The sequence below is a fragment of the Uloborus diversus genome, chromosome 5 (assembly GCF_026930045.1).
Source record: "Uloborus diversus isolate 005 chromosome 5, Udiv.v.3.1, whole genome shotgun sequence".
NCBI lineage: Eukaryota > Metazoa > Arthropoda > Arachnida > Araneae > Uloboridae > Uloborus > Uloborus diversus.
This window is the reverse complement of record NC_072735.1, coordinates 47,361,722-47,377,282: the sequence shown is the minus strand read 5'-3', so window position 1 is coordinate 47,377,282 and position 15,561 is coordinate 47,361,722. Positions and strand designations below refer to the sequence as shown.

The following is a 15,561-nucleotide window of genomic DNA, read 5'->3' as shown; positions in this document are numbered from 1 at the left end:
TAATTTTTTAACTTACCTTGGCTAAAATCTTGATCTGATTAGTTCAGCGGATAGGTAGCTAGGGCTTCATACTTACTAGAAGTTACCTTTGGGACACCATCTATTATTGTACAAAAAAAAAAAAAAAAAAAAAAAAAAAAACAGTGCTGATATGCTTTAAGTGTCTTTTACTCAATTTCTCATCGAACAGTTTTACCATGCAAAAGACTATATTAAGTTTAGGCATCTAGAATCAAAGAGGTTTAAGTGCCAAAATTATAAATTTGGAAACAAATAGTACTCTGGAAGTTGAAACTCTCATATGTTGTGGGACAAGATATGGTCAAAGTTCTCTGCTTCTCAGCATAGAAAAAAAATTTCAATAAGTGTTTGCATAGATTTTGAACTTTGCATTCGCTATATTTAAAACTTAAAAAGTCTGTTGACACACTTTTACGTCAATTGTTTCAGAGAACATTAAACAGGAATGGAATTTTTTTTTTGAACTGAAATGTCAAACAGTAGGAACATTCCTTTATAATGGCTTACGGATGGATTGTTGAGCTTTCTCACCGGGGCGGATACGGACTAACATTTTAGGGAGGGTCATTCTCAAGGATATAGTTTTAGGTACGAACATTTTATATAGGGGAGGGTGGCCCAAAGCGGATAGGTTTTCGAAGAATGCTCGAAAATTGTAGTTTTTGGATTTTTATCGCAACAATTTCGGTTCTATTTCCTAGCAGGGTTCTAAAACTTCAAAACAAAAAGTGGTTTTTGTATTATTTCGAACCCAATATTCATTTATTGTCACACTTTACAAACATTTGAAAAACACGTTTTGCCCTACCAGGGAGCCCAAAGCAGGTAAGCTTAACTAATTGTGATTTGGTACATTTGCCAATCAAATATGAAGTTATAAATGATTAAGAGATTGACTAGCTACCTGCCATTATGAAAAAATATAAAAAAGTTGTACTTTTCCAATTTTAAGTCATCATATTTGTTTATAAAACATAAAGAAATAAGTAATTAATTTAATAGGCTAATGAATTGCCATTCAAAATAATAATAATAATTTTTTAAAGTTATACTTATCCAATTGAAAAGGAAAATCTAAGTCAGCACTCGAGTAAAGAAATTATAATTAAATATATGATTAAATCCTGTAACCGCTTTGCCTGAAGGCACGTTGTTTATTTCAATAATTATAACGTTATATTAAAAAAAGAAACAAACAGAATGACTATCGTAGTTTGTAGGTGGATGGTGTCAGAAAACTTAGTATTATTGACAATAAAAAAAAAAAAAAAAGCTGGTCTTCCACTAATCAGTTACAAAACTTCATTTTTGCTTAGAATTTTTTTTTTTTTTTTTTTTTTTTTTTTTTTTTTTTTTTTTAAGCCCGATTGCGCCAAGCCGCTTCACTGCTGCTTTGCTAGGACTGATTAAAACTCGGAGGTGTTCGGGTAAACCCGACATACGTATGCATCGCCGCTTCCACACCATGGGGGGGGGGGGGGGCATACGAAGACTTACCCGCTTTGGGCCACCCTACCCTACTGTTTGGAAGATATTTTAAAGTTGCTCGAAGTTCTCTTCCATTATTGTAAAATTCTATGTGATATTATAAATCAGTGGCGTCCTATCTACGGCTCGTATCATTTTTTTTTTTAAATTTTGAACCTGGTTGCGTCATACCGATTCACTGTGAATGATTAAAACTCAGGGGCGTTCATGTAAAGACGACATGCGTATGCATCGCCGCTTACGCACCATTGAGGGGCATACGAAGACTTACCCGTTTTGGGCGACCTACCCGCTTTGGGCCACCCTCCCCTAACTGTTTCAGTGTCCCAAAAAAAAAAAAAAAAAAAAAGATTCGAATTGGTCAGAAATGAGGCTTCAATTATAATCCAAATGAATATCTCCGTCAAGTTACATATCGTAGATAGACAAATTTACGACATTATGTTCCACAAACGTTGTTCTATTAATAAAATAGTTCAACTTCCAAAACTCAAGAAAGGAAGACTTCTTTGACGATTTTGAGGCAGTAACTTGGCCTACACCCGCATTCACTTTCAAAAATCTTTCATTAAAACAAATATGTCACTAAAACGACAAAATAACATGATTTATTTTTCAATGTTTAGAGTTTCTTAACCTAAGTCTTTTTTTGACTCTAGCTAGTTATACAATCACTTTAAGTAGATAAAGCATCTTCCTCCTATCTTGCCCTAAAGTAACCCAAACGCAGAGGTAATATTGTTCTAAATAATTAAAAAAAACGTAATTCCACTTTAAAAAAGAAAGGTAACTATTTAAATATAAAATCAAGAGTAATTTAGATGCGTAAAAAAGTTACCAGAGCTTAGAAATAAGAGGATCAACAATGCTATTGTGGACAGACAGAAAACATTCAAAATTATGGGCCAGAGTAGCCGGTATTTATAGTAATAAAGAAGATAAATATTGGGAAAATTGTAACATATATTAGCATAAATATTTTACTAATGAGAAATCTCGTAGATTGATGTATGATGTTTCTTTTTCTTTTCTGTTAGTTATTCACCTAAAGGTATTGCAGAGTAAAGTATTTTACACAGATGAAACATATTTCAATTGTTTTACTCAAAAATATCGTAAATATTTAACATTTAAACTTTTTTTGTAGGGCTATTGATCCCGAAGATAAAAGTGTTGCATTGGGAACGTTTGAAATGTTGATATGTCTTTTTGGTAAGTGTTTACAGAAAAAATAACCGCATTATCCCTATATATTATTTCTGTAGCCTGTTTTTGGTTTCTACGCGCGATTTTCCTCAATTCTTGATCGATTTCTTCGATTTACACCTTATTTTAAAGCTTACCGTGCAGGCTACTGACGAAAAATAGACCCACGGTCTAAAAATTGTTTTTTCGGGCAAAAAAACCTGTTTAAAAAAACCAGAATGAGGTTTTTAATTAAATTTATAACATTAACTTGCACTGTTACCGACCGAGTTGAATAGCTTGATCGGCAGAGCGTTCGACTGGTAACCAGGAGAATGCGTGTTCGGGTCCACGTCTGGACAATATGCATCAAAAAATTAGAAAAATATCGCGCATTACATGTCCACTTAATAATAATGAATAACAAATATGAGGGAATAGAATAAATGAGATTGGAAACGCTCCTTGCTGTTATGAAAACTTGATGCAACATGGAGCTCAATTATAAGGATTTTTCTTTTTTTTTTTTTTTAAAGCTTTGGCTTCGGTAAGAAAATTAAAGCATAATGTAAGCGGAAATATAAGTATCAGGTTTAACAGTTTATAGCCGAACAGAAGTAGTTTAATGTAAGCGGAAATATAAGTATCAGGTTTAAGATTTCATATTACAATGGAATTGTTTTTTGTTCAGTAAAATACAATAAATCGTATGTTGAAATATAGATTCTTCTAATGAGTTTTTGACTCTTTGTGCAAATAAAAATATTACTACTACAATTTAAAGGGTAACACATATTTTTCTTCTTTTTGCAAAAAAACAAAAAGCGTATCACATTTTTACTACATTCGAAAACTACGCTTAAAAAAGAACTTAGTTCAAATTATTTTGTATTTTAACCGTGCTGTTAAATGATGAACACGTGCTGCCATCTAAGCTATAACGGTTCAAACAGACTGCGATAACAAATTGTAAAAATTTTCAAAAATAAAAACACTTATCGGCAAGAAAAAAATGTCAAAATTAACCTGTGGGTTTTTTTTTTGGGGGGGGGGGGGGGTAGAGCGTTCGGCTATAAACTGTCTGAACTTCAGGCAAGTTAGCTTACAATAGATAACACACGTAGCACGTAGTAAAATGAATGCAGTGGGAATGCTATTTGGTGTTTCGACTCCTTTATGCAGGCAGCAGTTATCATTCAGATAAGTTGACTGCTAATCAAAGGGTGCTCTTCCTTTTTTTTTAAAGCTTTGACTAAGTCCAGACCACTAAGCATAATGTAAGCATAAACAAAGTATTAGATATACCTCAAGGGAATCCTTTTTGTGCAGAAAAACATTTTCATTGTATGCTGAAATGTAGATTTTTCTGATAGCAGTTTTCGAACTTTTATACAAATGAAAAAATACTACGCCAAATTAAAACTACGAGTTTCACCCAGTAAATCTTTAATTATTTATTCGACTACGATATAAAACATTAAAATTATTATCAACTTCATTAGTAAGAAATCATTTCCTACGCCTCTGCTTTCGGCTGAAAAAAAAAAAAAAAAAAGAAAAGAAAACATTTTGTCTACGTTCGAAAAATTACGCTTTAAAAACGGACTCAGTTCAACTGGTTTTGGTTTTGAATTTTAAGTGTTCGATTAAAAGAAAAACAAGTGCGAGCATTTAAGCGGTACAGGTTAAAGAAGCCTGCTATGGGAAATTGTTGAATGTTCAAAAATAAAAACACTCATTTTCAATCGAATTTATTACTTCTCTAGAATGTTTGTTTTAATTGCTACGTGAGATCTTCCTCATTCTTTAATAAAATTCCATGTTTTACGAATAATTTTATGTCGCATCATGCTGGCTAATGACAAAACATAGACGCATGATCTTATTATATTTTTTCGGCAAAAAGCTTTTTTTCTGTGTTTTATTACGCATTTCTTCAATGAATAGCATTCGAAAAGGAAGGTGCAGGTTGGAGTGTCGTGCTGATAATCAGAATGGCGGCATTTCGAATCCGTGCCAAATCATATCTCTTTGATGTTTCTTTTTTTTTCGCCAGAGGCTCACATAGGCAGGATTGTATTTGACACAACCCGTTTTTTCACATACACAATTACTGATTTTTTACGTGTCACTCAGGCACCCTTTTAATGATATTTATATTTGCATTGAAGATACGTACAACCAAAAGGTGAGCGATGATCAAATTATTACAACACTGTATTTAACGAGGTTTTGTTACTGATGTCTTCAAGTTACATGCCTTCTCTTGTGCGCTTACTTTTTTCCGTTTACTTTTTTCGGTTTTTCTTCATAATATTCTTTCTTTGAAATTTTTAAAGAGCGAAATGCCTTTTGAAACGATTCGAAGTACAGTGCGGAGTTCCGCACGGGTCGTCTAGTTTTTACTTATAATCAATTGCGTTAAATATCAAGCAAATATAAACGCCAAGTATATTAAATTATAATTTTGCTAGTACAGTCATAGAAAAAAAAAACGAAACACTCGATCGTATTCAAACACTATTAATACTAGAGACACGTGTAAGGTGTCATTGTTTCAGGAATAAAAAGTTCTACATAATTATGGTAAAAAATTGTTGTTAAGGGGTCGTCTTCATATTAAAACGAGCATCAACTTCAAAATTTTCAATGAGAACCCCCTTTTTTTATCACATATTTGTAATCAGCATCTTTTTTTAACTTTGTATACAAAGTTTTGTTTAATTCGATCCAGCCGTTACTTCAGAATCGAGTTTTGAAAAATTCCTCTCGTAATGTTAAAACGTATTTTGATATTTTTACTCATAACACAAAAACTAGATTAGGCACGGCAAAGATTGTTTTTTTGTATCAAAATATGAATCGACCCAATAATAAAAACATCATTTATAACGCCCAAAATGTAATTTTAGTTTTTTTATGAATTATTTTAATATTTTTTGAAAAAAATATGATCTGAAACCATATTAAATTTTAACAGAAAAACAATCTAGAAGAGCTTTTATGAGGGAATCCAAAATTTGAGCTCAAAATATTCAGTAGTTTTTGCGCTATGCTTAAAAATTCCTTTTTTCCTACTTTAGGGGACCGTATACTTTTTTAAAACAGAAATTATAAAAGTTGGTTTCTTCGTAAAAAAAGAAAAAAATTGTTCAACAAACTAAGCAAACCAATTATAACGTGGTTTTTCTACATTAGAGGTATGCCTATGAATTTTTTAAAGGCATAAATTTATTCGTTGTCTCTGCAGAAGAACAACACAATATTGCAACCGTCAGTTTTTTGTAGATATCGTTCAGACGATGTGTAAATAATGCGAAACACTACTTCAATGTCTAATAAAAGAATATTTTATAGAACTTTTTAAATCAAAAGCTATACTTTAAATACTTCTGTTTTTTTATTTTTATTTTTTATTTACTTATTTTTATTTTTTCTGAGTTTAGCCATTGCCTTTTGTAAAACAATAATATATATATATATATATATATATATATATATATATATATATATATATATTTGAATTTTTGGCATCTTGAATTGAAATAATGTTTTTCGCAATCACGAGCCGTGTATGTGTATGTATGCGCGTGTGTGTTTGTGCAAGCGCATGCGTGTGGGTGCGTGTGTGTGTGTATGTATGCATGTGCGTGCGTGTAGGCGTTCGTGTGTGTGTGTATGTAGGCATGAGTGTTTGTGTCTGTGCAGGCATGAGTGTGTGTATGTGTGTATGTAGGAGTGCGTGTATGTGTGTGTGTAGGAGTGCGTGTATGTGTGTGTAGGAGTGCGTGTATGTGTGTGTGTAGGAGTGCGTGTATGTGTGTGTGTAGGAGTGCGTGTATGTGTGTGTGTAGGATATTGACGCGACCTGGAGACTGTTTTCGCCAGAGGAGCAGCATCGTGAGGCGGCCGGCCGACGATGGTGCTGCGGAGGGTGCTGGTGGGAAAATAAAATGATATCACATTAAAACAGTCAAATGAAAGCAATAAGCAATCGTGATTGCTCAAAAAAATTAACATGCACAACTTTTTTACAGAAACATACAACAAAACCCCAGTGTCTTGCCAGTCATGTTGCAATAGAGTGTAGAATTAGTGGCTCTTCCCGTTGATAATTTGCTAAAAGGAAAAATTATTGCCTTGTCTAATTCGGGAAAAAGTACTCGAAAAATAGCCGACAGTGTGAAGTTTCTCCTTTAACAGTATCCAAATGGGTCAAAAAATAATAATTGCTCTCAGATAAGTTTACTGGTTTTTAGGAATTATTTTTTTTTTTGTATAGAGTTTGAATAATTTTCAATGTGTTAGGATCTAGGAGAGGAAATCTCAATCGCACTAGTGGGCCGCGTGCTTTGAGCTGTATTCAGCACAAAAGTAGTAGTTGTGGCTAATTGTGAACTTTTTTTTTTTTTTTTGACTTCGTCACAGATTTAACAAAACATTAATTTGCGTGTTAGATTAAGTTGAGTTTTTGTCTATTCTTAATTATAATTTAAATACTATTTTTCTATTTACTTTCTCGGTCATTGGCGTGCATTTCACATTAAAATAATTCTCGCAAGACAATGATAAAATTTCAAAATATTTTCTTCTCTTTTGAACAACATGGAAAAATATCGTCAAAGAAAGAAAGTGAAAAAAAAATTGTTATCAACTAATAGGTGCCTATTTTATTAAATGTATCTTTTTCAGAATCCAATATCTGGATATTCGGCTCCAACTTTGTGACACTGGAACTAAATCCACTTCCTGTTCTTATTCTTTGAACACACAACGGGCCACATGGACCAACGTCGCGGGCTGAATGCGGCCCGCGTCTTCACTGCAAATAGGCTTTCCCATTCCATGGCTGCTGTGAGTCCTAATATTGAACACAACAGCCCTGAACGAGATTTAACCGAACAATGTAGCAGGTGTCATGTCATTGAAGCCGAGAGTGCCTAAAAACTGGTGGATGAAGAAAATTTATCTCACCAGTGAGATGCCGTAAACATACAGCAGATAAATTTACTTTGCCTACCAGTTTATTCGCACTCTCAGCTTCAATAAGATGACTTCCGCATCCCACACGCTTTGTTCCGATTCCAGTCTGCGAAATATGCAGCGAGGACGAAATCGTAGCTTCTGGATAGTTCAACCCGCCTGTCGGGTATGCTGCCTATAGTATTGCTATAGGTGCGCCAGCCTGATGCTGTAGACAATGCTAGTGTGAAAGTATATAGTGCGCGAAACAATATCAAATAAAGCTAAGGTTTGTTCGTAATGTTACAAAATCGGAGAAATGACAAGAAGTCAGATTTCCGTTCACCTTGGTTAAAATTAAAATGACTTTTTTTTTTTAATTACGGGTTGAACCATCTCGAATCTCGTTGCTAGAAACAGCATTGGGAAATTACTTTCCTAAATTGGTTTTAAGAGATGTTACATGTTTAACTAAAACCGCCGATTGTGTTATGTCTTTTTAATAATACCACGCATTATGATCTTTCGCATAAATTAGGATTTGAAACAAATTCTCTTTTTTTGATCACAAAAAAGCCTCTAGAACAATTACTGTGTTTGTCCACTGGGTTAATTCAAATAACCAAATTTTTCCCAAATAAAGTTCGAGTATAAAGGGTTTGCTCATTAACGGGTATTTATATTCTCCTGTTTCTGCTTTATTTTTTAGATTGATACTTCGTTCATTTTATGTATTTAGAGCAAGTTTTCACGGAATAAATGGACCTTGCTTCGCTCGAGTCTCCAATCTATTTAATGCTGCGTCTTCCCACGTTGTGCGGTATATTTTTTATATTTTTGTGTGCGATGGCTCAAACTTCTGCCGATGTTCTGCGAAATTAAAAACGCGCAATTCCATTTTACAATCAAAGACTTTTTATTCATTCCAAAATAAACCTGTAACATAGGTGCAACATTTATCAAACATATTCACATCATGTTTCTAGGTATAAGGTTGAATATTTACATTTCTTTGAGGCTTGAATGATTATATGAGCAATCCAATAGGTTTATGTTAGGAAAAGTCAAAAAGTTCCATTACTTTTAATTTGTCATTATTCGGTTTACTAAAGAACGATCTATACGATGGACCAGCCAAACCTCATCCGTCTTTCTTAGGTTAATGCAGATAGACAAAAATCAGTAAATATTTTTACTTTTTTTTTTCAAAAAAAAAAAAAAAAACGACCGTAAATCGCTTTTTGCCGCAACATAATCGGCTAAAAAGTATCGGATTACGGAAGAAAAGAGAACTTCAAAAAAGCATTAGTTGAGCTGGATAATCTCGATCTTTTCATTGTTCACCTTCCGTTACTTGATAAACCGTGACCTTGAAAGAAGCGTTTTCAATGTGGGGATGGTCCCTAAAACGTTTTTCGTTAATAACTCCTGTTCTACTGCACGGAATGCAGTGAAATTTCGTATCCTGGCTGTATTTTGCGGTCTAAACATAATTATGTAGCAAAAATTAGGGGTTCCCATTTGAAAATCAAGAGTTGGTGTTCATTTTGCTTTGTATATGGTAACTTATCAAAATTTTACCTACGTAGATTTAAAGAAGACTTTAAACTAAGTCGGATGACATCTTTTTTTCCTTTCTAGCACGAAAAATGGCCGAATAATTAAAAGTGTTTCGTTTTTTTTTTTCTATGACTGTACATTGTTTGAAGCTCTTACATTATATCGTACTATAAACGTAGATATTTCAAAAGGTTTTCCATGTTATCTAATGCGTATTTCAAAGATTATTTTAAGAATACCTGTGAGATGTTTTTAGTAACGATTTTACAATAATTGCTTAAAGTGACAAATTATTTATTTTACTTGCTCTATTGTTTCAACAATCATGCACAATCTCTGTTTCATTGTATTTAATGCGTATAATCGCGCTTTTTGTCGATTAAAAATAAATCCATCTTTAGCAGCCAGCAATATAAGCTATTTTTTGCGCCAAATAAAATTTAAAAATGGAGTTAGAACAGAGATTATCGAATATGAGTTTATGCAGTAAAAATTATCTTCATATTTATGCCAATTTTTTTTTATTTCGTTTAGGTTTCATACCTTTCCCTGTCGTAGTTGGAAGTATTGTGGACACTGCCTGTTTGATTTGGGAAGAAACGTGTGGCCAAACTGGGAACTGCTGGTTTTACGATGTGCATATGTTTAGAACACTTGTACATATTTTATCAGCCTTTTTCCAATTCTTGTCTGCTTTGACTTTAGTGGTTCTTTGTTTCAAACATAGCAAATTGCGTGATTTGTATGAAGAAGAAGATGACGTTGCAACTGAAATGCAGCAATATTCCCCTAAACTTTTGAAAACGACTAAAGATATTGAAACTTGAAGAGACATTGAAACTCTTGGGAGAAGAACTTTTTATACCAAGAATTTGTGTTCAAAATTAATATTTTTATAGCATTTACAATATTTGAATTTAGTTTTAATATGCGCAATACATATCATTATTTCTCAGGTAGCACGCAAAGTTTAAGCGTTTTACAGACGTTTTAAAATGGTTGTCACAACGTTGATAGCGCTTAAAAACGTTTATGACGCGAAGTATGCCACATGTATTCAGTATAATATCGATGGCCAAAGGCAAATATCAATTTTTTACACATTCGATTTAAAATGTGCCAATCAGTTTGAAACTTTTCCTTTATCATTGTACGTGGTTTAATGAAAAGATTTGAAAAAGGAAACTTGAGAAAAGTTTTAAATGGAAAATAAGTATTTGATTCACATAGTTGAATTTCTGTCACTGTCATGATTTGATTTTCCTCAGTTTAATTGACACTCATATAGTCTAACCATTGATGAGATGGAAAGGCACATATCCGGGATATGAGCGGAAATGGACGCATCTAATAGTTTTCAGGGTTGTCAGCTTTTGCAGATGCATGCTAGCCTCTGAATTAGTCACAGTGAAATGTAGAGAGCACGCGTATCAAATATCTACTTTCCCCTCTCGTTCAGACAGACTCATCTTAGCTGACGTTTGGCAATTCCATATCATCCGGGGTCAGACTGTATACAAAAATATTAATCTACAACAACGAGAAGTGCTGTTTTTGATGAGATAATTGCTGTTGCAGGTTGCAGGCCTAGGTAATGTTGTTACAGCGTCCGAAAAACTAATGTAAAAATACAATTTTTTGAACGCTAAAATATGACAACAGTACTGAAGCAATCTTCTGTTTTCCCAAAACCAGAGCTCGCAAGGGAGGCAGTAGAACTCCTTTTCGAGCTTCGGTTGGAATTATCATCTTTGATCCTCCTTCAAATAGTTTCTTCAAAATAGTATACTATTTTTATTGGCTTCCAAATAGCCTCCACTTAAATCAATAAATCGTGCGTCATGCTAGCAAGAGCATGCTTTAGGCAGATGGACGGAAGTGAAACTATATCTTACACTCAAAAACATTAATTTTCGCTGAAGAAGAAGAAGAGGGGAAAAAAACCCCCGAGAAAAACTTGTTCTAAAAAATTCGTATAACCTATAGCAAAAATAATTTGTTACGGGAGATCCGACAGAGTCTTGTAGTGGTTAAGAAACTGCCCTCACACTTCCAAAGGTGCAGGAACAAACTTGGCTCCAGTCGGTTGATTTTTAAAATGCAGAAAATCGATAGCATCCATGTCGCATGATAATGCGGCATGTTAAAGAAGACTCGAGTACAAAATTAAATTCCTAGTGCAATTTTGCCACGGATACAGACTAGGTGCCTCCATCTAGTGGAGAAACTGAACGTATAAAATTCTCGTGGCAATGGCCTCCCCCGATAGTGGTGCTACGTGAAAGAGCGGATGATATGCCGTTGGATCGCACTAGGTCTGCAAAAGGCAGTGCCTCTACCTCAGCTTCATTAGAAAGGACTAAAACAGGGTTTTTTTTTCTCTGAGCAATCACGAATTGCTTATTGTTTTTACTGTCACCGGATCCTTTACAAAACCACTGTCGAGCAGCCCGTGCAGGTGCTGTTGCCCCAGAAAGCATCGGCTCCGTCAGCAGCACTGTCCGCCGGAATCCGCTCCTCCCAGGCGGTTGGGACTATATCCTACACACCCTTACACACGCCTACATGCATACACACACGCACTCGTGATTGCAAAAAAAAGCGAAAGTCAAATTCACTATGTCATTTTTTCTCTCTTTTTGTTCTCTTTGTTCATTGAATATCATTGATTTTTACTTCTGAGGACCTATCTTTCTGAGACTTTTTTATTTCTTATTAAAGTTATGTGATTACTAAAATTAGTACATATTTATTCCCTTTTTTCAGAACATGAACAAATGTAGTTTATAAAATACTTGACAGATGAAACAGTTCATTTTCCTACATAATTGTCATTTTTTCATGTGTATCAATCATTGTAAATTTCTGTGCATATAAGCATATAGAACAATGTTGAAAATACCCTTTTCTGTTACTTGCTATAGCGAGAAAAGGGGGGAATGTGGTTATTTGGTCTTTCCCTTTAGTTTTAAGTGACAGATATATGATTATATGCTTCCTTTCGAAATTAATACGTTTTTCCGCATTAAAAATAATACATTGTTCACATATTATGTATTTTATCCTTCAACCTTTAGATAAAAATATTGTAGTAAAATAAAAGCCGTATTTTTCGAAATAAAGAAAGGAAAATATAAAACTTATTTTCTGTAACTTTATTGACTTTAAAACACGCCTCTTTAAATTTATAAAGCAGGTGTCTCTTTACATCAAGATAAAAAAAAATCAATTTTTCATTTTGCGTCAGTAACACGTACAGGCAGTTTCCTTTCAGCTTAAACGAATAAATCTGAAGCGGTATGGAGAAAAAAAAATCATTGATACGATCAAAAGTGTCATCACGCCCGAAATTCAATGACACTGAGTGAAGTAAAGTTGAAAGATATAAATTTCTCTGACTTTAGAGAAACCTCCATACAACATTTACTTTAAGAAGCACAGCTGAGTTTGGTGCTGAGATTCTATTTGTTCATACTTTTCGATTGTTTTTGTTAGTAACTTTTTAAATAGGTACGTTTTGAGTTAGTAGGGAAAATTAAACCAACCTGACGGTACTTCCTAATTTTGGGTACCTAGTGCAATTTCAAATATGGTTATAGCTTGTGATTAAGAATGAAATCTGGTTAGAGAAGCAGGCAATATAGGGTAAGGCACAATACCAATCAAAATACTCAATATAAGGCGAAACAAGTTTCTTTTTCTTCGAAGAAAAAAAAAAGAGCAAATAAGATGAAAGTAGGGCTGTGTGTGTTCATTGCGCAAGATTGTCTTCAAATGATCAGGGGTGAACTTAAGTAACTCAAAAAGGCTATAATATAGATTTTTCAGTAATAAAAAAAAATACTATTCGTTTGAAGTGCATATAGTTGATTTATGAAATGAAACTATTTCTTCTAATGTTATTTTTGTGGCACCCCATAATCGAAGGCATGCCGTGTAAACAATCATTTTTCGGATTTTTTTTTTTTTTTTTTAATTTTCAAATTAGCTGAAATGTTTGTTTTTAGCTGCTAGTGTAATTTATCCAAATCCCAGAATCCTAAATTTTATTACTCAGCTTTAAATTTTTTTCTTGACCATCTCAGCAGTAAATGGCAAAAAAAAAAAAAAAAAAAAAAAAAAAAAAATGCTGCTTTACATTTGGTGCGTTTCCCCTATTTTACGCGACAGAGGTAGCAATAAGGAGCAATTACTTGAAAAAATGCATTTCAGTAGTGTTTAAAAAGAACTTAAATTTTAGCTTTAATATTTTCCTAAATTATCAATACTTATTCCCTTTAATAATGTTGCATTCCCTTTTACTTAAAACTAACAATGTTATTTCACTTGCATTTAAATCTCCAATGTAGGATTATCTTTTATGATTATTATCTTGACTTACATTTAAGTAGAAAAGAAAGCTTAAAAGATATTTTTATCTAGAAAAAAGTTTTTCAAATTGAAATAATTTATATTTAAAACAATATTTGTGTTGTTTTTTAACCAAAGAATAGTGTAGAAAATTTGAAATTCAAAATATAGTGAAATATGTTAAACGAATTACATTGAAATTGAAAATGTTGGCAAAATTGGTTATTGGATTGTGAATGTGAATAGAAACATTTGACACTTTTATTAATAGGAAACTAGAAAATAATTCGAAGATTGGAGTACAAAAAGTTTTTTTGTAACCTCCCTCTCTTCCGCCTGGGGTTAAAAATATATGAACTGCAAAAGAATGGTGAACGAAGTTAATAACTTAAATATTGTGAAAACATCTTGGAAAAACCTCCTTAAATACATTTTCACATTTGAACTACCGTAAACTGGGGCTACTTGGACCCGAAATTTCATACTTTTTGAGAGTTTTATACTGATTAGTTAATTAGGCACATAATATGCACCTTGTTTTTACCGTTTTTCAGACGTTCTGCTACTATCTTAAGCCTTTGTCAAACAACAATTTAAACCCTACATATTTTTTTCCTATTTTTAAAAATTGGGTTCAAGTTCCCCGTGCTGGGGCTACTTGAACCCAACTCAGCAAATCCATGGTCCAACTCAGTAAATCCATTAGAAAAGGCTGTAAACCAGGTGGTAGGATCAAGAAGGACCAATAATTTTGAAAGATAATTCAATACTAAATTCTTTTGAGCTAACAATATGTGTGAATAAATATAAAATCAACGTACACATAAAAATATTTTTAGGCAAACATAATTCCTCAAATACACTGTAAAAAAAATCCGTAAAATTTACAGAAAAAAACTGTCAGCCAGGACGCCAGTTTTCTTCCGTTTATTTTACAGAAATCTTCCGTATTTTGATTATTTATTCAAGCTGATTTATTATTTTATGAAGATTAAAAAAATGAAACTATACTTTCATAAATCCATTTCAATATTTACTATACTACTACGAAATACATGTATACAAAGGTAAATTTCGGAATATGCCTCTGTAACAGATGACAAAAAAACATAATAATAAAATATTGATTAGGATGCAATGAAATGGAAGTTGCAAACGATTTAAGACTTACTCGCTTTAAATAAATATAAGATCAAAAACTCGAGCACGAGAACCAAAATCCAAACACGCGCTCGAAATTTCGAAAATTCGAAGAAAAACAAAGTATAACCGGTTACAGATTCAAAAAAACAGAGAAATCCTGTATTTTATTACGAACAGTTTTTTTCTGTAAAAAATACGAATAACTTCTTCCAAATTTACAGTTTTTTTTTACAGTGTAGGAATATAATCAAACTGCAGCTAAAATCAATTAAAATGCGCATTCTTTAAGCATTAGAGAGAATTAAAACTTCTCTGTTTAATACCTTTGGGGGATTTATTTTCACTGATATTATAATATTTAATGCTTGCTCTTCCTCGCTACCAAATACTACAGGATGCTCAGGCTTGTTTTGTTAACGATCTTTTAAAATCCTTTTAAGAGTCAATATACTTAAGTCAAAATAGACTGAGGCCACTCTCTGAGACATTTCTCTGGATTTCATTGAATCCAGACACAAGCTGCATATTTCCTACTTCCAACGGTTCTCTTTTACTTTTGGATTCTTCTTATCCCCAAATAAACTAGTATAAATAAAAACTAACCTCTTTACTTTAAAAGATTACAAACCTTACTTTACATAAGTTAGTGATGAAATGTGGTCTGGGGCTGTTTGAACGATGGATTCAAGTAGCCCCATTTTAAGACATCCAGTGAAATTCTAGTAACTTATATTAGTTACTGTGTTAATTATATAGCTATAACCTTAAAACACTTTTATTTTATTAAGAAATATAGTGCAAACATAAAACTATCTTCACCTTGATGATATCAGATGTTTCCAGGAACTTACA

The 15,561-nt window shown here is 33.0% G+C and overlaps 1 protein-coding gene across 1 annotated transcript in view; it reads left to right on the top strand.

Annotated features, from left to right (window-relative positions):
* LOC129222902 (solute carrier organic anion transporter family member 74D-like) overlaps nucleotides 1-12,324 on the top strand; it is a 40,843-nt gene extending 28,519 nt beyond the window's left edge. The window contains exons 8-9 of the mRNA XM_054857463.1: nucleotides 2,657-2,721; nucleotides 9,751-12,324. Of these exons, the coding sequence (XP_054713438.1) occupies nucleotides 2,657-2,721; nucleotides 9,751-10,043 (358 nt within the window). The 3' untranslated portion in view covers nucleotides 10,044-12,324. The remainder of the gene's footprint in view (nucleotides 1-2,656; nucleotides 2,722-9,750) is intronic.
* Nucleotides 12,325-15,561: the final 3,237 nt, after the last annotated feature.